Genomic DNA, 22,809 nt, shown 5'->3' with positions numbered 1-22,809 from the left:
TTGATTTATGTCCCTTCATGAAACGGATAATAAATGCGGGGTTCATACAGAAACTACTGTATGGACAGATTTTAAGGTCACAGATAAACTTTTATGGATGTTTCTAATTTACGGAACAGAAAACGTCAAGTAAGGAGGTGTTCTATGGTGTGTGGAAACTACGCTCATCTGCTTTCTTGCTGAGAGTTTGACAGTTTGACACGACTCATTTTGCTTTTATCCGTCTGCTGCATATGAAGCACAGCGAGCAGACGATCAGCTTAACTAGCATGAAGACTGGCTCTGACAGTCAGTCTGGCTCTGACCCAAGGTAAAAATAAATCTGTTTAATAACACCTTTAAACTGTTTTTTGTGTGTGTGTGTGTGTGTGTGACAGTAAAAGCATCAACTCATAAAATCAATTAAATCTTTTTTTTTCACATATGTATCTAAAAAGTTCACCTAGTTTTTAAGATTTTACGTTTTCTTTCCGAACAATGAACAAAATAAGTCCTTGAGATGTTTGTAATATATTTTTTTATTTATTCATATTTGCTCATACATCTCTAAGTTTGATGCCGCTTTGCTGTATACTTTGTTTTACTCCTTGTCTCATTCTCCTCTGCACTTACAAAATATTTCAACTATAAATCTAATTTCTGAAATAAGAGGATTAAAACAATTGAAGTGATACTATATATTAGACATCTGCAGGATCCAACATTGCCTATTATCTTTTATGAACAAAGAATAGTAATATACTCTACCATGCATGTCTCACCTGCTGAGTTACATTATAATACACACTATGCAACGTTATGCAAATGCTCCACGAAGGATGCATCGTTGTCGCTGGAGAATAACAAGCACTCTGCAAATTAGTGAAAAGAATCCTTTTTCCAACTGGAGGTTTAAAAAGTAACGCTGTTCAAAATCTCCCCGATCCGTTCAGCATCGCCTCACTCAAAGAGATTCTTACCACCAGAGGAAAGAGGCTTGCCGCCGTGACGAGCAGCTGCCTGTTAAGACACATAAACACACAGACACAGTAAACAAAGTTTAACCCACGTGTATACTTAGTTGTAAGTGTGAGCGTGAGATGTGTGAACCAGCTCACCCCGCTCTGTCCTTTGGAGAAGTTGGCGTGAGCGTAGAGGAGAACTGCGATGTCGTTGTGTCCCTGCCTCCAGCGCAATGGACAGCGCCGTGCTTTCATCCTGTAAACACACAAACTCACACACATTATGACGGGTTCTGCTATCATTGTACATTTACAGACAGAAAAGACACACTTGACATATTTGAATGGATCATTCGGAAGTTAATACTGATTGCACAGTGTAATGCTATAGAAAAAATGTGCTCTGCTATCGGGCTGGATATTTCTTAGAAAAACAAAAGTTGAAGTGCGGCCCGAGGGAAGCCATTCCACTCCGCTCACATATGACTAATGAAGAAGTGATTAAAACATGTACTGCAAATCGTTACAACAATCCCCTATAATTCTCACAAATTCATGTGTGAATAATTGGAGAAATTAGCTCCAAACTAGGGAGGTTCACATGAATGCTCCGCTGTACTTTAGAAAATTACACCACTATAGTTACGCAGAACCATGCTGAAAGAAGGTAAGTATTTAGTTGATGCAAGAAAACGTTTCTATTAATTCCCCATTCCATAGACATTTTCTGCTCACATGTAATTCATAATATATTATGAGGTTGTGAGTGTTAGTTGTCGTCCACGTAGAGTGACTTGGATTAGTTGAAAAAAAGTTATTCATTAGTATATAATCTAATAACAAGTCAGGTACAGCAGTATTTTACTTGTTGTGGGGAATATACTGGTGCAGAAACACGTCTTTTTTGTAGTGTCCATGTTGTTTCAAGATCATGACTTGGAAGCTCATGAACAGTCGGAAGAACAACTTCCTGACTCGGGAAACAGGATCATCCAACGAGCAAGTGAATGCACTTATATTATATACAACTTTTTACATTATCATGTAAATATGTATATACGTCTATTCTATTCTATTTCTTCCCTTTTTAATTATATTGTTTATTTTTGCTATTGGTTTTTGTTCTTTAATATTCTGTCGCTGCTGGGACAAACAAAATTTCCCCGGACATCAAAGGATTTCTGATTCTAATTCTGATTCTGAACTTCTACCACTTTGTCTCCCTGACATAATTACTGGAAATTATGATTATCCTCTGCTTTTGTAACACACTATGTGAGACAAAGTTGCTTCAGCTGCTGAGCTTGAAGCCACCAGGCTCACAGAAGCAATGACTCACATACACTGTCACTCAGGGTGGCATCGCAGTCTGGTTGTGCCAGCAGTAGTCTCACGATCTCAGCATGGCCGTGCTCGCTCGCGCACATCAGCGCCGTGGAGCCCTCGTCGTCCTGGAGATTGACCTCGGCCCCCTGCGCCAGCAGCGCCTGCACCATGTCCATCCTGCCGTGGCTCACAGCCAGCATCAGAGCCGTCTGACCAGCCTGGACAGCAGATGATGAGGGTCAAACACAGGAAATAGGGGTGTGAGTATACAAGTCGAAATCATTTCAAAATTTCAATCATGGCTCGTCCATGGAATCACACTTTTTGAAATTACCATACAGAACATTTACCTACTGAGAAACACAATAATGTTTTGGTTCATGGTTCCAAATTTCCTCATAATAATCTAATAAATGTCCTGGACAGAACTTGGTTATTTTGTGCTAATCATAACAAAAATACAAACACTATCTAATTTACTTTAGACTGTTTATATTCATGCAGGCAACTCCAATTAACTGCCTGCATAATCTCCCTCACAGTTCAACCAAACATGCAACAAATATTACATTTCTCTACAGGCAGGCAAACGATTCAACAAATCTGAAAGAATCCTGTCAAGGCTGGAAAGAGCTCTTCGGGACTCCTTCTTATCCCCCTTTCTGCAATAAAGTTTCCAATAAGAAATGAATAAGGAATGAGTATTAACTTGGGTTTAAACGGAGGAGGTTGTTCAAAGGAAAATCCCCCTTAAATCTTCTTCTCATAATTAGTGGCAAATTACATCGTTCCTTCCTGGAAAAATTATTAGAAAATCACTGACCTATAAAATGAAGTGTTGCCAAAAATACATGCAGCACATTGGATGTATCATTTCACGTAGTTCCATTAGAAGTGGTGATTTATTTTTCTGGAATTCTAGCTTCATGTAGGGACCCAAATTCAGCCCCTGCATGAAATAATTTATATCCAGTAATATCCACATTTGGAATTGAGCGGTTGCGAAAACTGCTTTAAAAATAACACCTGCAGGTGGAAAAAATAATATTAACTCGGCAGTGATGCACAAATGGGCAAAAAACTCAATTTGTGGAGGGCTTATCTATTACTGCTGGTTAGCTGGCTCCCATAAAAGCCTGTTATCCATGCGTCACTTTTCCATTCTCCAGTTTAATCTCATTTGTGCACAGAAAAACAAAACATTCTCTGACATTCAAGGAGGAAAAAAAACTATAGGATTTAAGAATCAGCAACAATAAGCTGCAGCATTCGGACACAGTTTAGAGAAACAGCAGGACGTCGCATCCACTCCCTCTACCTGAGAACACACTGACCTGGCTGGCCTTCGCATTGACGTCTCCTTTTGTGAAGAGCTTCTCCACGACCTTCATGTCCTCTGGACGCTCCACGGCTGCGAGCGCAGCCAGCATGATGGGCGTGTAACCCGCCTTGTTCTGTTGATTCACGTTACACACCTCTGAAGTGGCGGTCAGATGGCCCGAGTGGAAAGAAGAGAAAGAGAAGAAAGAGTTTTATGTCCTCACTTATTTATTGGTGATATCTGCACAGTCTTCCCCTCTCTCCTGAGTGTACCATGTTCTCCGGTCAGCCAATACAAAAGTAAAACCACTGACAGGGAAGTGAGTAACATCTCTTTGCAATGCAATGTTCTGCTAGGCAAACTCCCCAGATCTCATGATGGAGTGTACACGCTCTGCAGCGATGTTCAGACATACTTGCTCCCCTCCCGACACATTTTTGATTGCCCTCTCCCTGTTTCTTCTCGGGGTCACATTACTTTACAATACTTCACAAAACTTTTCACACTTTTAATGATCATTTCTAACACTGTTCAGCATGTAGTCTGCTGTAGTGTTGCGCCTCATCCTCCCAAGTGAGTGAGAGACGGACAGAGAACTGGAAGATTTACACAAACTTCAGACGCCCTGGAGAGAAGAACTCCTGTTTCTTACGGAAAGTCTGTGAGGGAAGTAGCTGTAAAATCTGCCATGACGCTTTTTCTGCCATTTGCGGGGGTCGCACCACGTCATTCCCCATCAAGTGGCTGACAAATACTGGCCATCGGCAGGCACAGACTCTCTAAAGTGCAGTGGGCAAAAAAGGAATGGTTGAATAAATTGTAATAAGTAGCACTTTGTGCCACAGAGTTATGCAAGTTTACACTAAAGGGAGAGTTATTCTGTGTTGTTTTCTGAGAATTAAGAGTACAATTAGAAGTATTTGACATGAAAAAAAAATATGCATTTTGCTTTTTTGTTTTTTAATTCTTTAAATGTTACCAGAATGCAGACACACGGTCCTTGAGCCTCAAAAAATCCCTCTGCTTTAAAAAAAAAAACTATTTTTGAGGTCTCAAGGTCGGCAACTTTGTGATTAGATGGTTGGTACGTGTCAGAAAACAAATTCGTATGAATGCCAGGACAAAAGGTTCCCCAGCAGAACAATACACAGTTAGACAATGTTATTTATTTCCATTGTCTGTGTTTCTGATGTTTTGGCTGATATTATAAGAAACACTTTTACATTACAGGACTTTTTTTAATGTCAAATAAAATGTCCACAGGTTGTTCTAAAAAGCCTGTACATTTCGTAAGAGCGTTGTTTTTATCCTAGCATGACTCCACTCTGCACATCCTGTGACACATCCAGCTACACTGACTCACTCTTCCAAATGGGTTCCTTTTTTAAATTGTATTAGACTGTTTTGAATGTAGTTAAACTGGCCTTTCAGGGCCAGGTGATTTTTTGAGGACAGTCTTCATTTTGAGCCACATAATGAAAAGCTTTAGTCACGCTTTTTCATTCGGGAACATTGGAAACAAAGGTAACTGCCTGTGACAACTGTTTACTTTTTTCTGCTGGTAATGTGCTTCTATTCTTCCTGGCATCTGAACAGAGAGAGGTGGATCCAATCTCTTCTGAAAGCTGCAGCACAGCTATTAAAGGTGCTTCATCTCCTCCATTAGGACCCTTATTCTGTTTTTCTGTTCAATATATACTGATTAAAGCATCTGAATGGTCGTATTTCTACATTTTGGGGCCACTGCTGGAGAGAAGGTCGAAAGTTTATTACGATTATAAAATTGGATTTCCAAAGTACATCTGTGTTTGGATGAATTAAACCTTCTGCACTTTGGTTATTGAAAATATAGGCAGTGCAAAATGTTTACAGATCAATAAAGCTTTTAAACAACTACTCTCACAAGCCATCAGACGTACATTCACTTTTTAAATTTGGTGTAATTATTGTTTTTGACAGAACAGCTCTGAGAGCATAAAAACATTTCTCTTTGCTGGTTGTGCAGCAGCCAAAATAAATGTTTTCTCAAAGCCAGGAAGGACAAAAAAAAGCAAAAATACATGATGACCTCTAGATGCATTACGAGTATGACCATACCTGCATCAAGCAATTTCTTGACGATGCCAAAGTTGGAGTGAGACACACTGTAGTGCAGAGCTGTATTTCCATTGCCGTCAGCCATATTAACAATATGTTGCAATACGGAGTGTGAAATGACCCGATATGTAGTTAGGTGGTCCTCCACGGTGTCGGCGGCTGCTGACTTGTGGCTGGACACGGAAAACCATTCTTGCTCGAGTGTTTGAAGACAGTCATGCTGCAGGGGACATAAAAAAACAGTTATGTGTATGTATGTATATAAATAAAAGACATCAATGTTTTGTTGTTAAAGTATCCTCATAAATGTATCGCAAGTGCAATTTTTCAGTGGGTAGAGAAATTTCTACCACGTCTTCTAAATAGAGGAGCAGCTGCCTATTATAGGGGTGTGAATGAAAGACCAGACAAAGAGCGTAACAAAACAGCGACTCATTATTAAAATCTCCATAACATCACAAAGTAAGAAAAAGGCTCTGGACTTAACGTGCCCCGCAAAAGTTTGTTTGCAGTTTTATAAATTCTGTCATGAATTTCCCTTTTCAATATACGTGTTTTTGAACTCCCCGTCTGTCTGAGAGCCTCTTTCACTCACAAAAGTCATTTTTGTTTTTAAGTTACAGAAAAATACAATGACAGAAAATTACAGAGACGACACAGTGCTGCGCTCTTTGTATCAAATGCCAAAGTCGTTTCTTTTTAAAATGACATACTCGAACACTTCCTGGCTCAGCGTCTGTCCACACCCATAGCAGTGACATACCATTAAACGTGCACGCACACACACACACACACACACACGCGAACATACACACACACACACACACGTGCGCGCATACAAATTGACCTTCAATTGCTCTCACACTGAAGAATATAGTGAGCAAAACATACCATTTCCTTGCTGGATAAAGCTGTGTCATCACTCAGATGCATCTTTAAGGCTTCACAAGCAGAAATCACCTTTTCACTCAACTTACACCTGAAAGGAAGAAAATGGTGCAAGTTTTAGAGCTCAGAAGTTGAAGTCACACTGTCACACATCTCAGCTGAGATTTTTGGGCTTCAAAACCGTCTAGTCTATATCATACCTCTGTTGTGATTTTGCAGACCCTTTCGATCCCTTGTTGGAGCCACATTTGCCCTTTTTTGCTTGCGTTCCATCTTGAGAAGCTTTTTTGTTTCCTCTCCTTTCCACTTCGTCAGCGTTAGCCTTCTCACTGGCAGGGAGCTCGTAAGATGACATTGGGTCCAATCTAACGTCAAACCAGATTAGTTAAAATACTGGTAAAATTCATTAAAGGATAAATTCACCCAAATACATGTAAATTATCTGCTCGCAATGTAAAGTTTCATAGTCCTCAAAACATTTCTGGAGCTTCACGGCAAAATAGATGCAGCATTCTCCTTGGGGACTTAAAAAAAAAACCTGAAGATAATATAAAATGGCTCCACACAACTCATCCAGCGTAATCCACGTCTTCGGAAGCCCTGAGGTCACAAATTAATTTGAAAAGACAATATTGTACGTGCAGTCAAGCTTGTGCACCCACTTCAGACTGGGTGCTGGCCCAGATTCTTTCAGCTCAACAGCTACAGTGAAGATTTCAGCTTACAAAAAGGACGTACATATGTTTCTTTAACTGTTTCTTTAAGTTTTGAAACAAATTCAACATTTTTTTGCTGTGATGCTCCAACAAAGGTTTGCAGACTATGATAATTCACCCAAGTTTCCAGCATCACAGGGGTGAATTTTCATTTTTGGCACAAAGTTTTAGAGTCTTGCTGTACAATATTAGTTTAGATGTTAGATGATTACCCTGTGGTCACCCTCATAAACTTCATGCTCTTCCTGGTGCTGCTGCAGCCTTGGTCAGCCATTCTGTTTCTTCATGACAGATCGCAGCACACCGGCATGAGCTGAACTGTCTAGAAACAACAATGCAGCACATGCTTCTGAATCATACATCTGACTTAATCCATTTATCACTGTGTCAGCGATGGTGTATTTTACTTAACACAACGCACGCAAAGAAACAGATACAGGCTGACTAGATCAATTTGGCCAGGACTATTGAGGATATTTACTGACTCACATCATTGCCATTCTAATCAAACAATTTAATGACATAGCCGATACAAAAGCATCCACATTTGTCAAGTTCCTCCACTCATTCATTCCTATAATTTGTCACCCCATCTGTCCTTGTGGTGCTTTAAATATCCTGACTAATGTGAGGGAATCATTTTAAAAGTGAAAGCTTTCTCTGACGCCAGCTCCTCCTACGAAGCCATTCAATTTTAGACCCCTCAGCCACAAACTGGTATGTGGTACGAGACGGCTTCCAAAACCAGATATCATTCCAAGCATCGCAAGTGTATCCCTCAGAATGCAAAACTCGCCAAGCCAAAGGCAGCCACTTCCTCTGAACCAAAAACAAACTTAAACTGGGCCTTGGGAGTGGTCTGGAAGTAAAAATATTTTTAAAGTAAACTACTTTCACACATTCTTACCCAACCAGACGTTTACCTTACTTTTCACAAAGATGAACTTAAAAAGACATCGACATACAAGCATGCATGTTTACCTTGTAGAGCTGAGGATGTCTGTTGTTCTAACATCTGTATCATTCTTTTCACCTCTGATTCGTTGCCACCCTGTTGGCAGATTCCTGGGTTTGCCTTGTCACACTTAGATGCTTCAACTGAAAATTGAGAGGGTGACTGAAACTCTCTGTTGACTGTGACAAAAAAGAACAGCATCGGACTGACATTACAGAAATGACACATAGTATATTATATAATGATAAAAGTCCAACTTCAACAGGGAGTTTTTGACCACTAGAGACACTTTGGAGAAACTTTGGAGGACTACACTCTATATTTTAGATAAGATATTCACAGTAGATTCAAGTTATAGCGCATTAATTTAGAGCGGGGAACAGACAGTTTCACTGAAACCATTCTGTAGCTCCTTAGTGTCCATTTATCAGGAGATAACTGAAACCCTGCGGCCAATCCCAATAAAGTAGTCACATAGTGGTGTAAAATGGCTCAATTCCAATAAAGCTCCACTGGGTACTTTTTAACACTAAATAAATCCCTGTAGTTTTACTGTACCTGGTGGCTGACAATCTGAAAGATGGATTCCTTGTGCTGCAGCCTTGTTACTGCAGGACAGCTTCGAGATGGCACTTCCTCGCTTACTGTGCTGCTGGACAAACCCTTCCCTCGGGTGAGTGTAGTCCTCTGTGAGCAGGTCCCCATGCTCCCCGAGGAGCCTATGCATCTTCTCTATGTAATGGTTCAGCTCTGGGTCCCACTGGGACTGTGAAGATTGCTGGAACATGGGGATAGGTTTAGTGGATGAAACTGACAAATCCCGTATCCTCCCCTCTCCCCACACCAATGCTCCTCGTCTTGATGGGATCAGGTAGATGGGATGGTCCAGAGGCCATATTTCTTGTTTTTAGTCCAACCAGGAAGTTCTCATTAATGTTTGTGAATCCGACACCTGTGTCTCTGGTTACCTTTGGGTGCTGTCACTGTATGTTTTAAGGCACTTCCTAGATTCAAATCTCCAGTTCCTACACCAATTGAGGTGGTCTCTGGAGCACACTGCATATCTTTGACACGGTTGCCCACTGACACTGTCCTTGTGACAGTCTGAGTGGTGTTGGTGTGCTTGTCTTTGGTACAGAGGACAGTATTAGTGCTGGAGTCTGTGTTGAAGGCATGTCTGGTGTTAGTAAAGCGAGACACTGAACCGGATACAGTGTTGGTACGCTGAGAGGCCGTCTGTGGTGATGCCATGATTCCCAGATCCACTCCTCTGACTTGATCTGTGGCAATACCTTGAGAAACCAAATCCTTTGCCTCATAGATAATGACATCAACAGAACAGTCCCCACAAGCCACTGAATTATACTTAGTCTTTCTTTTGTTAGGCCCTAGGTTTTCCACTGGTATCTCTGTGTTGGTTTCTGCATCACATAGCTTTATCTCCATCCCAACACCTTGTGTGTTTGTAAAAATGTGGCTCCCCACACCTTTTTCCATGGTCTCCACTCGCTCCCTGACCTCCCAGTTGCTCATGGGTACATTTGGTCCTGTGCAAACATCCTTCAGCTCCAGCCTGCAACAAGATATACCCACTGTCTTCACCTCTGTTGCCTCCCCTGTGCTGGCATCTCGTAGCTCTTTGTGATTGCCCACTCCTTGGTCTGTGGTATGAGGTCTTGCCTCGGTGCCTGTGCTCACAGTGGATGGCCTTGCAAAGGAGGCTTTATCAGCTCGGTTCCTGGCTCCTGCAGCCTGAAGCTCAAGTTTCAGACGGCTCATCTCTGTCTGGAGAGCTGATTCCTTCAACTCTGCTTCTAAGAGACATATTCTTTCTTTCAAGGCACCAATAATTTGTTGTTGTGCATCAAGCTCTGCTTCCCGTTCTGCGTAAATGCCAAGATTAATTTCAGACACTTCTGTTGCAACAGACCTCATTTTTACTTGGTCAGTGTACACACATTTGTTTTCTTTTGTGGTTTTAGACACGGTGATATCTGTATCTTTATCAGTTCCAACTGCAACTGACTTGATTGCCTTGACACGAAGAGGGCTGTGACCTTTTTCATGCCATGCTTGCAAATTTCCGCCCTTGATGGTTCTTTCCAATGCCTGCATCTCTTCAGTCAGTCGCCTGAACTCCCTGTGGTCAGTGAAGTCACTTTCCATTATATCTTCAAGTCCTTCCTTGGTATTCTCTTTGTTTCCAATTTCAGAAATGTCCACACTATGCGCTCTCTTCCAGATCACGTCATCTACGTCCTCATTGTCACTGTTGTTCTTGAGTTGAGAAACCAGTTGCCTTTTTTCCTCCTGAAGGACTGAGATTTTTACCTGGAGGATAGGGATGATTTTCACCTGCTCCTCCAGCTCCTTCAGCCTCTGCAGAGCTACTACCATCTGGTCGCGGACATGCTGCAGATGCATGGAGCCAGGACTAACTGGGGTGGTTCTACCAGAGCTCTGTGGGCTTAGCCTTAGGCATCCAGTGCTGCCTCTACTGCCCAGGGACGAGCCAAGCATATCACCTCCTGTGCCAGTAGGCTTGTTCCCATTGTTGTTCTGATTATACGCACCAACGCCAGTGAAGGGGGAGAGTGACCCAGGGGAGCTTACCCCTCCAAAGCTGGCCAGTCGTCGACGGGGACTGGGCTGAGGGGGAAGCTGGTTGGTCACCTCCTGATCCAAGTGCTTGAGGGTCTCCATAATGGTCTTCTCCACCAGGGGGGTTTGTCTTTGTAAAGCAAGAGATCTTGCAGCAGGCTTAGGCTTTGACTCACTAAGTATGTGAGACATTGCTGGTCCTTCATTCCTTGAGGGTTTGCTATCCAATGAGGAACCATGTGGTGGAGGAAGAGGAGGTCGACCTCTGGCTGTAGAGGACATGCCCAGCATTCTTGTATCATCACTGCTTGATGACGACAACGATTCAGCAGAATGCCACTGGCTGGATGTGATGTCACTCTGTGGTTTTTCCACATTATTGTTGGCCACTCTGGGCCTCCTCTTGAGGCTTAGCCGCTTAATGGTGGTGCCGTATTGGAAATTGTCAACGCACTTGAGGTAGTCCAAGTCCAACTGACAATTACAATTAATCCCCAGGTAGTTAGGAAGGCAGTCTTCAGTGCTTTGACCTATTAGACCAACAGTGGAATAGCCATAGATTGTTACTATTGCAGAATTAAAGAAAGCGTCATACCAATTGGCTGGTAAGTGGGAAAACTAATCACATACTAAGTGGGAAAATTCTCCCAATTGCACATGACTAAAAAGAAAATCCTAAACATTGAGTTTAAAATGAGACATTAGATTTATAACAGTAAACTAGGGGTATTATTACTAGGAGAATTGAAATTCTTAACTTTTCATAAAAAAACAGGGTGTCTACAGGCATCAGGCACTTAAATCTAGTGCTTTTCAAGACTGTATCCACATTTTAACCAACGTAAATCAAACAAGCATTTATCTCTTTTTCAGACACTATAGTTAAGTATAAAAGTATATAGCACACATGTTGTCTTATACAGAGTTAGGTTTTAATTAGGAATATGGTTATTAGAGTGAGTAAGGCCAACAGGTAAGTGGAAGTATAAGGCTAAAATGTTTAAGGTAGTATAAGGCAATTCACATTTTAGACTATCAAATTACTTTTCAAGCCTCTAAATACCCTGCAGAAATATAAAAGAAATAAACCACATGCAATGGAAAGTACAATCACTTTATACCGCTTAAGGCTATACACTTTATGCCCTTAGAATATCTTTTTTCTTTCCTTACCTTGACATTACATATCCATCAACTACGATTTCTATTCAGGTCTACAGCCTTCCTTCTATCACCTCGAAATGTTTTTGACTATAAACTCTCTGAGCCCATCCCGCAAGAAGAGAGGAGGGACAGAGGAGGTTTTACCAATGGTGTAGACACTCTGTTTTCAGTAGTCACTTCTCCCCAAATGGTATGTCTCTCTACATAGACTGAACCTACTCTATAATTACTCTGCAACTTTCCCTCTAAATGCCTGACCATGCTCTTGGCAGGTTTTCTCAACCACAGACATCTCCCAAGTATTTCAGCCAGTGAACACACAAAAATAAGAAATCTTTATCATGTATCAAGCACTTGACATGATAACAGGCATAACTGTATTTAAATTGTAAATCTTGAACACTTACGTTGATTCATTTCTTTATGATCGTCCATTACAAGACCTATAAACACATAGCTATAAAAAATAGCATTTAAACTTTTAGGAAAGTAATAGTTATAGTTACCTGATACATTTCTGAAAATGTAACTTCCTTGTGCCATGGATGTGGTTCACAAAGCGTCAATAGATAGGCGAAGAAATCCCGTTAAATCCAGTTTGAACTTTAAATGAGTCTGTAAACAAAAGAAAAAGGTAGCAAGTTTCTTCATATCTTGATAATTTGTTGTTCCTGTACATGTTTTCTCCTACTGCATCTGCATCTTCTCTCTCTCCCAGCCCAGGTCCAGCAGTCAATAACAGCTTACCTTACAATGCTTACATACAGGAAATGCAACACCGGGCCGTGACATATTATAGTTAATTCTGCAAAAGTACAGCTAGCAAAATCCCTTTGCCTCGGTGCACAACAGTGACTCACCGCACTGAAATGCCATATCACTTTCTCATTAGTAAGCACCTTCTGTTGTCAGCATGTGGAGGTTTTAAGCAGAGGGTTTTTATTTGCCAAGAAGGCACATCTCACTTCTTGTTCAATGACTTGTGTTCTCCCTTCATAAAGTCGGCTACATTTGCAAGTTAAGTGATAGGCTGAATAATGTTTAATGTATAAAATAAGGTTACCTAAGGAGGAATTAAAGGATAACTCCACCACTTGTGCACATGAAAGCAACATTATGTAACTTTCATTTACCTTACCTTTTGTGGCTCCAGAGGAAGCTGCATGTAATCTGATAACATGCTTTCAGTGATGCCACCGAGTGGCTAAGTTGCATTGTGGGTTATGTAGTCACCAGATTTACAAAAACATCTAAAAATATCTCTGATTCTGCTATTTTGATCATTTGTGTTTCACTTATCCATAATGAGTCCAACAGTTTTATAGGAGTGAAATGCAGCCAAAGGTCTTTATTACCTACAATGCAAGTTAGCCACTAAATTATATCATTGGAGGCAATTTATCTGATTACATGTAGTTTTCTCTGGAACCAGTAAAGATGGTGATCTTTTTTAGGGATGTATAAACTGTCCATAAGAGGTCCAACAATGTTATGGGAGTGCAATGGCACACCAGTGGACATTTTCAAAACCTTAGTAGCTGAATTGCATTGTGGGTAATGTAGGCACCAGATGACATCCCTGGAGGCAAGTTATCAGATTGCATTCAGCTTCCTCTGAAACTATAACAGGCTTTATAAGACTTTTTTATAGATGCAGCAGTACTCCCCATGACTAATATAAACAAGTTAATGAGTAAAATTGGTGGAGTTACCCTTTAAGTTGTTGCAGTAGCAAAAGCATTATGACTCAATAGAGTACAGAACAATTAGTATATCACAGAACTAAAGTTTAACAGCCTTAAGTAAACACGTACTGCTGTCAAGTGAGCTGTAAAATAGTAATTATATGTAAATATGATAACGAACATTCACAGATTTACTCCTAGCTGTTACACCCAGTTTCCATCGCTGTATTTAATTAAACATCAATCAGCTTTTTAAATTACACTTGTCAGACTGTACAGCATGTTTGTGCAAGAACATATTTGGTATACGTGAAAGAGAAATCCCACTTCACATCAAAATCAGACCATTTCCTCACTGACATCTAAAGACACTTTGACTGAGACCAGAGTCAACAAGAAGACATGACATCAAGCCTCAGGCCATAAATCCAATGGGTTACGCAAGTTCTCTTTAGAGTTAGCCACAGTTACCATTACAGGAAAGCACAGCCAAGTTTGCAGAAAAAAAAAACCACAGAATCTGAAAACCAACAGATGAATGTGTTAGAGAGACAAAGACAGACACGCGGGAGTCAAATTTAAACATGAGATTTAAATGTATTCATGCTTTATGCCCAGTTCAGCTCTACCTACCTCAAAACATTGTACTTCTTATATAAACACCATTATTTAAATATATGTTTAGCAACAGAGGATCTTATGCATTTCCCAAAGCAACTGAGATATCTTCATTCACTACAACTGGGTGTGGGTTTGTGCAGTTAAACTTAAAGGAAACTTTTTTCTGTATGTGAGGTTTCAGACTCCTGGGTTACTGCCATTTGTGCGTATGTATGTCCTGTGTTGCAGATGTCAAACAGGTCTGCTTCATTTAGGTGTGTTTAAAGTGTTGGCTGTGTTTGTGTTGTTTTCTTGTGTTTTATTTGGTGAGAGATATGGGGCTTGTCCCTTGAAGGGAGGTGTCATGTTTTTCATCAAAGACATATTCACAGAAATTTAACAACATCCACTCAAACAGTCTGGGTGCTGCGTCACAACCGTAAAATGTTAGGGAAATTCCTGCTGTGCTGTTGTTGTTGTTGCCTTAGATTAAAAATATACCCCCAGGATGACATTTCGGTTAGACTGCAACCTATTTTTGTTTTGTTTGAAAGACACAAATCTGCTCTGGTGTGAGAGGTTACAACTGTTTTAGATTAAAGGGGTTCTTGTTTTAATGTGTCCATCTCTTAGACGTCTCTAGACTTATAACAAAGATGTTGTGAGGTCATATTTGGGGGAATTTCAAGAGACTTGGAACTATATTGCTATCTACACTAGATTTATAAAAAGTCATGTAAAGGTTTTGATGTAAACTATAAAAAGTAAACTTCAGCTTTCTTCATATTTGCCAACCAGTGGCCATCAGTTAACCATACTGGTTGGATTTTAGTATAATGGGCCACTAAAAAGCATTCTAACACGATTTTATATAAATTTTAAGCAGCTAAATGTCCTGTTTAAATGCTGCTATGTTGATATTTATGTATAAAAAAATACATAAATCATTCTTTGTTCATAAAAATTGAATTCTTTGTGTCAAAATTTTGAACAACCAGTGATGAAAAGTACAATTTACTGAAGTAGCGTTCTTAAATAAAAGTTTCAGGTATTTTTCTTGACTATTTTCCATTTTCTGCGGCTTTATTCTTCGCTTCCACTACATTCATTTGATAAACTGACTAGTTACTATGCCGATTAAGATTATTCGGTGTTCATAGATGATTACTTTTGACGTGTTGCCAATCAGATATCGTTTTTGGTGGGACAATTGGTGTGAGAGGATGCTACATCAGAGCCAAAATAGCACATTTTAAACTAATATTTGTCAGCTGCACCAAACTATGTGAATTTTTCTCATTTTTTTCCCTTGTGTGTTGCTAGAAAATGTAATAAAGTAAGAGCAGATAAAATTATGACTGATTGGATGCACTCATCAGAACTGGTGAACATATACTAGAAAGAGGTTAAGTAGACATTGCTTTGTTTTAAGGGGTCAAAAGACACAATTCTTGTCTATATATAGATATTTCTTTGGTTTGTGGAATAACAGGAAAACAAAATTCCTCAATTTCTGACACTCACATGCAAACACAAGCTGCTCCAACAGGTTGGTCATTATGGAAACTCAGGTATTCTGCTGTTAAAGATGACATAATTGCAAAATGCCACTTTAAACGTGGCTGACTGCTGCTGAAAGCCTGACGCCTTGTGGTCAAACTGGAGAACACAAGACAAACTTTTAACTGTGACATGATGCTGCTGTAAAAAACTCCTGCTCTACTTTCTGACGGTAAACTGAATGTTGCATGTTTTTTTTTTCCTGTCTGAAAATGTCGACCACACTTAATGAATACTCACCTGTTAGCCTCGGTTAGCCTGCTAATGTGACGAGCTGCCACTCACCTGTAGAAGGAGGAGGAGGTGAAGTTCGGGTGATGTGGAGCTTTAAAATAGCGTCACACAGCAGCTGTAAAAGTTGGGACAAGTTAAATATAATCTTGTACACATTAATGCGAAGGTGGGTTTCTCGTTTCTGCTCTGTCCTCCTTTTTTTCAGCCGTTTTGCTTGTTCAACGCCATTTCTGAGGAGAGAGAAGTTCTCACTCTGCAGGAGTGGGACAGCCACCGCGCATGCGCTCAGAGCTGTCAACATGCCCAGCTGGTGCTCCTGGGAGTCTGTCAGGTGATGAGAGAGCCCCTGGTGAAATATTCATGATGTGGGTTCTTCTATTGAGGTGGTTACACAGCCAAGAGGAAGACATGATGTTTGTCTTGATCATATGGAAGACCATAGCCACAAGTTAAAGATCAAAATAAAGAAAAGTAGTTAACCTAGTTTAATTTATGAGATTAAGTCATAATTAAAAAGTCAAAGGTTGAAAGTACAAGATGAAAAGTTAAAAGTATAGGATAAAAGTTGAAATTAATCGATGAAAAAGTCATAATTGTGAGAAAAAAAGCTGAAATTAAGATAAGTAAAGTCATATTTGTGGTATTAAAAGTCAGACTTGTAAGAAAAAAGATGACATTGCTGAGATTAAAGGTCTCAATTTATGATAAAACGTCATAATTGTGAGAAAAAGCTAAATTTATTGCATTTAAAGTCACAACTTAGTTAAACAAAGTTATAATTATGAGATAAATGTCATAATTGTGAGAAAAAGCTGAATTTATGACATTTTAAGTCACAACTTAGTAATACAAAGTTATAATTATGAGATAAATGTCATAATTGTGAGAAAAGAATCTGAATCTGACTTTAGAAGTTAAAAGTACGTTATAAGAAAGTCAAAAGTACGAGATAAAAGTTATGATTATGGGATAGAATGTTACAGTTGTTAAACAATGACATTACGAGATTAAAAGCCATAATTATAAGAGTTCAGAAATTTAAATTTCATCATAACTGTGAAAAAAAACAGATAATAGTAATAATTATTGCATGAAAAATAATAAGTATGACATCAAAATGTTGAGATGAAACGTCATTATGAAATTAAAAGTCATAATAACGAAATACATATTCAAATTTTATGATAAATTGTGGCTTAACATGGTAATATTTTTTTTTCTCAAGCTTTATTTACATCTTATTCCTTCACTTGAATCCCTCCATAAACTCACAACTTTCTGCAGGTTTATCTCCAAGACAAGGAATGCTTTGACAAATACTAGTTTACATCAACAGTTATATTATTCAAAACACAATTTATGTTTCCACACAAACATCCTACATGGATTTATACCAGTCCATTACATGCTCTACCATTAAATTGTAATAATAAATGTCAAAATGATGTTTTACACTCTTACACCTCTGCAGGACACAGCTGCCTTACCAGAGCTGTTTCGGGTCTGTGAGTAAAAAAAGTGAGTGATTTTGTTTGCAAAGAACAGCAACAGTCAGAGTCCGCGGCAGGAAATGAAACTTGCTCCCTAAAATTGAATCTTTGCCCGGAGTTCATTTATATTCATAATCTCGTAAACTGCACAGCGACACCATGTGGACACAATGCAGAAATACAGTTTGCAGTAGAGAAAATGTGTCGTCTGGAATAAAGAGGGCATTTTACTGTAACAAAATAAATATATGTTTTCACGTAACGACTTCAGACGTGTTTGTGTGTGTACTGTATGTAAATGACCCCTTTAAAAATCACTGTGTGACTCTGTGGCTCTCACACGCTGGTCTGCAAAAAAAAAAAAACTGACCTTTGCAACTACATTTTTATCATTAACCTGAAAAGGCCGTGAATGGTGAGTGATCAGCCGTCACACATTACCTCATGCTGCTGGATACTATCATGCCTGGTATCTTGATTAGTTCAAAGTTCAACTCTAGCTGTCCGTTGTGAAACATGTCTCTGTAGCATTTCATGTAAGCTTATCTTGTAGGTCTGAACTGAAGTCCTTTTACCTTTTTCCCTTGTTTGTGCCACAGACAGTCAGCCGTGGACTGATTACGTGCATGCAGAGGCTCATTGACAGACACAACATGCACCATCGCTCACTCTGAATTAATTTTCCTACCTTCCACGTACTGTTTTGTCAGCAATAGTAAAAACTACAGGTGTTATATAAAATCCTACAGGGTCGGCAAGGACAGTGAGTCCCATGATCTGAACTTTACACTTCTTCAGGAGCATGCGGGGACGGAACGTGTCAGTGTCTCCCGAAAAGTGCTGAGTTAGTCGTATCCAGTAGAAGCACATGCACCAAGTTTTAATGGAAAGAATTTAAAGCATTCTGGGTTATTGAATTTGTCTTAATGTACGGTAATCAACTGGGGAAGTTTCATGGTTATATCTACAAGTCTGTTACTTACTACAATCTTTGTTTTCTTAAACTCTGAGCTCAAAATCCTCACATCATCAGCACTTACATAGACCAAATGTTCCAGTTTTACGCGCCTCTGTATCCTGAAGGTTTTCACAGAGGAGTTTGTTCATGTAACATTCATATCCTGATTTATAGAACATTTTATTCTGGAAAACATGCTGATTTTTTTTTTTTATTGTTTTTTATGGTTGTTGTCCGTGTTTTCTGATTTATGGAGAGTTTCAAAAAAGAGATGTCTAAAATTATCTCAGTAAAAACCTCTGATTCTAATACCTGAGCAAAAAAGAAAAACGAATTTTGAACCTGGCTTCATCCAATGTTCAGAGGTCTATTTTGCAAATGTATGCAAATGAGTGCATTTTTTGATTAGATCAAGCATAATCTGCACATTTAAAGGTGCAATACGTCCTAATTTGTTTAAAACTTTCAAAAATGTACTGAAGAATTTGAAGAAACTGTTTTTTCTTGAACGAAGATGTCTATGCATTGTGTAAGCATGCTAACCAGCTAGCCCCTAGCCAGTTTGCACCTCAAGACTTAATAATCTGCTTTTATTAGGCAAATTTATAAGGCATTAGGCAACTTAGCAGTTACTCTGGTGATATGCTACTCCCTATTTTTTGGGGGGTATACATTCAAAAAGTGGCCAATTCATACATACTGCACCTTTAAACATAAAAAAAAACATTATTATATAAATAATAACAAAAAATAATTGTATTAATGTAAGTAAACAACAGGAGAGGTTTCATGGTTACATCTGTGAGTCACCTTCCCTTAAATAAGCAAAAGTAAAACTCTCAAAACCAAACAAAATGAACTTGTTTAGTTATTGCAGTGCTGTATAAATATTGTTTCTGTGTAAAGCTTTTGGAATAACGATGCACTTCTTCACCGTGAACACTAACAAACAAGATCCAACGTTGTTGCGCCACATAAACACATGATCTCAAATCAGAATGAGCAGCGATTGAATCAGGAACGAGCCATTGTCGCTTTGAAACAAAACAAATGCTCGCTATCTCTGAACTTTGCACTTTCACCGAGGTGCTCAAACCAACCCCTCGCTGTCAGAGAGGACACTTCTGATTGGTCAGAGGCGTTGCACACCCCCGTCCCTGTTCTAGAGTCCACTGTTTAACTTTGGGGCCATGCTCACCTGCTTCACTTGAGGCTTTAGGTCCCGGTCCCACACCTGACGGCAAAATGTCTGACAGAGGAGCCTTCGATACCAACGTGGTGACCCTCACCAGGTTCGTCCTGGAGGAGGGCAGGAGGGCCCACGGAACAGGTGAGCTGACCAACCTGCTCAACTCCATCTGCACAGCCGTGAAAGCCATCTCGACAGCTGTCAGGAAGGCTGGGATCGCTAACCTGTGAGTAGAGCTTCTGTTTTTTTTTAAATGGTGGGAGTAGTTGAGGAAACATGCATGCAGCTCTTAGGTTACCGAGTCATTTAAATGTGTCTGAAAAGGGAATTCATATCTGGGTTTAGGGGTTTGAGCTGCCTGCAACATGACATAAGAATCTGTAAGCAGTTTTAACTCAGGCCTCTGGTCAAAGGTAAACTCTGAACATGTTGTGCACAGTCTCCCAGGGTGGAGGTCAAGGAGAGAGTCCAGATCACACTGTTCTCACTGGTTTCATAGAATAATAACAAACATATTGGCACAAAAACAAGCTGATTGAGGAGCTATTTAATGTCTTTGTGTTTTTAATGACATCGGAAGGGACAGATTTACCCAGATTGTAATCACTTTATTCACTATTATTCTCTCTTGGAAGATATGGCATTGCTGGAAGCACCAACGTGACAGGGGACCAGGTGAAGAAACTGGACGTCCTGTCCAACGACCTGGTCATCAACATGCTGAAGTCCTCGTTCTCCTCCTGCGTGCTGGTGTCGGAGGAGGATGAGAAGGCCCTCATCGTGGAACCAGACAAGCAGGTACTTACATCGGTGCATCGGTTAACCCTAACCCTAACCCTTTTATAGATTTAAAAATGTGGTATTATTGTGACACTGACAAAAACGATTTGTTCTCACCTGACAGGGAAAATACATTGTGTGCTTCGATCCACTGGACGGTTCCTCGAACATCGACTGCCTCGTCTCCATTGGAACTATTTTTGCCATCTACAAAAAGGTTTGTCAATTTCTTTTACTGTTGCATATGGATAATTCCCTGGATTTATTTATTTATTTATTTATTTATTTTGGAAACCCCTATCCAAGTCAGTATCAGTAGAATAAAATCACTGTTTTCAGTGGTGGACTGTAACTAGGTAAATTTACTCAGATTATATATTTGAGTGCAATTATAAAGTACAGAAAGAATACAAAATAAATCGAATTTCCCTTGACAATGTCACCATAAGCTAATACATATGTTTCAAACAAAATCTGGGTTGTTTACTTATGTTTTGTAATCTGATTACATAATCCCAATTACATGTTATTCTTTGCTTCCCAACCCTGACAATAGTATAACACTTACTGGGGGATTTTTCTATATCATGAAAACATTTACTTGAGATATTTTATGCACATTCTTCTGATAATACTTTAAGTTATAATGTAGAATTTTTAATTTGTAATGAGATTTTTTTCATTTTGGTGCATTTACTCAAGTACAAGATCTTCATTCTCATATATTTCCAAGTACTCCTGGTGTTGATCTGACATGAGGTATAGAGCTAACGTGTTCACCAACTACTGTAAATAGAATATTGGCTTTTTAAGAATGTAAGTCCAAGGGTGCCTGGGCCCTGAATTCATTAAAAGGCCTCATATGTCTACATCATCCCTGAGTATACTGTTGGTAATCATATTGACTCCTACAATGTCTCTCAATCATTTTGTGATGTGCTCCACAGACCACAGATGGTGAGCCGTGTGAGAAGGATGCTCTGCAGCCTGGAAGAAACATCGTGGCAGCTGGTTACGCTCTGTACGGCAGTGCCACCATGATGGTCCTCTCCACCGGCCAGGGAGTCAACTGCTTCATGCTCGACCCCGTAAGACCAACGTTTTATTGTGACTAACCGTAACCCGACGACAACAATACTGTCACCTAATTATACATACAGAATAATGTTGTTCTGTTACCATGATTTACTTTTTGTGCATTGTTTCAGTTTGAATGTTTCTCATCGATTCCTGACTTTTCTTCTTCTGCAGGCGATCGGTGAGTTCATCTTGGTGGACCGAGATGTGAGGATAAAGAAGAAGGGAAAGATCTACAGTTTGAACGAGGGATATGCGCAGCATTTTTATCCAGACGTGACAGAATACCTACAAAAGAAGAAATACCCAGAGGTAATAGAAAATAAGCTCACGGTCACTGTTGCAAAGGACGTTATGTGGAACAGTGGCCATTGATCATTACTGCTCTTTATACAAAAAATGTGGGATTCTGAGAATGAAAGTGAAATAATTGACATTTCATTTTTGTGTTTCTAGGATGGTTCTGCTCCATATGGCAGCAGATACGTCGGGTCAATGGTGGCCGATGTTCACCGTACTTTGGTGTACGGAGGAATCTTTTTATACCCCGCTAACGTCAAGAGTCCTAAGGGCAAGGTGAGTGATCGGAATCAACTCAGATCATTTATAACAAGCGCCAATAAAATCCACAGTTTGTTCCACACATGTATTTTCCCATCAAGTCACTCCTATTTCTGCCTCTCATCTCTTAGCTGAGACTGTTGTATGAATGCAACCCCATGGCCTACATCATGGAGCAGGCAGGAGGCATGGCCACCACGGGATCCATGAACGTCCTGGACATCCAGCCCACCAGCATCCACGAGCGAGTCCCCGTCGTCCTGGGATCGCCCGATGACGTGCAGGAGTATCTTGCCATCTGTAAAAAGCATAAAAAATGAGGTATTCAAGTTTTTTTTTTTATGCATCAACCTTACACAGGGCTGCATACGACATGCACTAATTAACAAACTGTCTGGGATAATACATAACTCAACTTTTTTTCAACCTACAGCAGGACTAACGGCGCAATCAAGAGGCTCAATCAAGACATTCATTGTTAGCTGCTTTCCACCCACTCCTTCAGCTGCACTGATGAAGGAACCAGGAACCTCACTGGGCCTGAGAAGTCTGCCTCACACTATGCTAATGCCGTCGTGTCGGTGTAAGCGTTATTTGTAGAGACTTACCCCGTGTTTTTTAAAATAAAGACAACCGAAAAAACATGCTCGTTTTCTTCAGTGGGAT

General features: G+C 39.9%; 1 protein-coding gene and 1 pseudogene across 1 annotated transcript; one reads left to right on the top strand and one right to left on the bottom strand.

Annotated features, from left to right (window-relative positions):
• Nucleotides 1-498: 498 nt before the first annotated feature.
• On the bottom strand, nucleotides 499-19,856 carry LOC115593206 (KN motif and ankyrin repeat domain-containing protein 1-like; annotated as a pseudogene).
• fbp1b (fructose-1,6-bisphosphatase 1b) lies at nucleotides 19,630-22,787 on the top strand. The gene is made up of 8 exons (XM_030436654.1): nucleotides 19,630-19,951; nucleotides 20,361-20,523; nucleotides 20,630-20,722; nucleotides 21,453-21,593; nucleotides 21,757-21,894; nucleotides 22,039-22,158; nucleotides 22,275-22,464; nucleotides 22,577-22,787. The coding sequence occupies exons 1-7, from the start codon at nucleotides 19,782-19,784 to the stop codon at nucleotides 22,461-22,463; spliced, it is 1,014 nt and encodes a 337-aa protein (XP_030292514.1). The 5' UTR covers nucleotides 19,630-19,781; the 3' UTR covers nucleotide 22,464; nucleotides 22,577-22,787.
• Nucleotides 22,788-22,809: the final 22 nt, after the last annotated feature.

This window comes from Sparus aurata, chromosome 12 (genome assembly GCF_900880675.1).
Source record: "Sparus aurata chromosome 12, fSpaAur1.1, whole genome shotgun sequence".
In the NCBI taxonomy this organism is placed as follows: Eukaryota; Metazoa; Chordata; class Actinopteri; order Spariformes; family Sparidae; genus Sparus; species Sparus aurata.
Note: the sequence above shows the minus strand (reverse complement) of the source record. Positions and strands in the feature narration are given on the sequence as shown.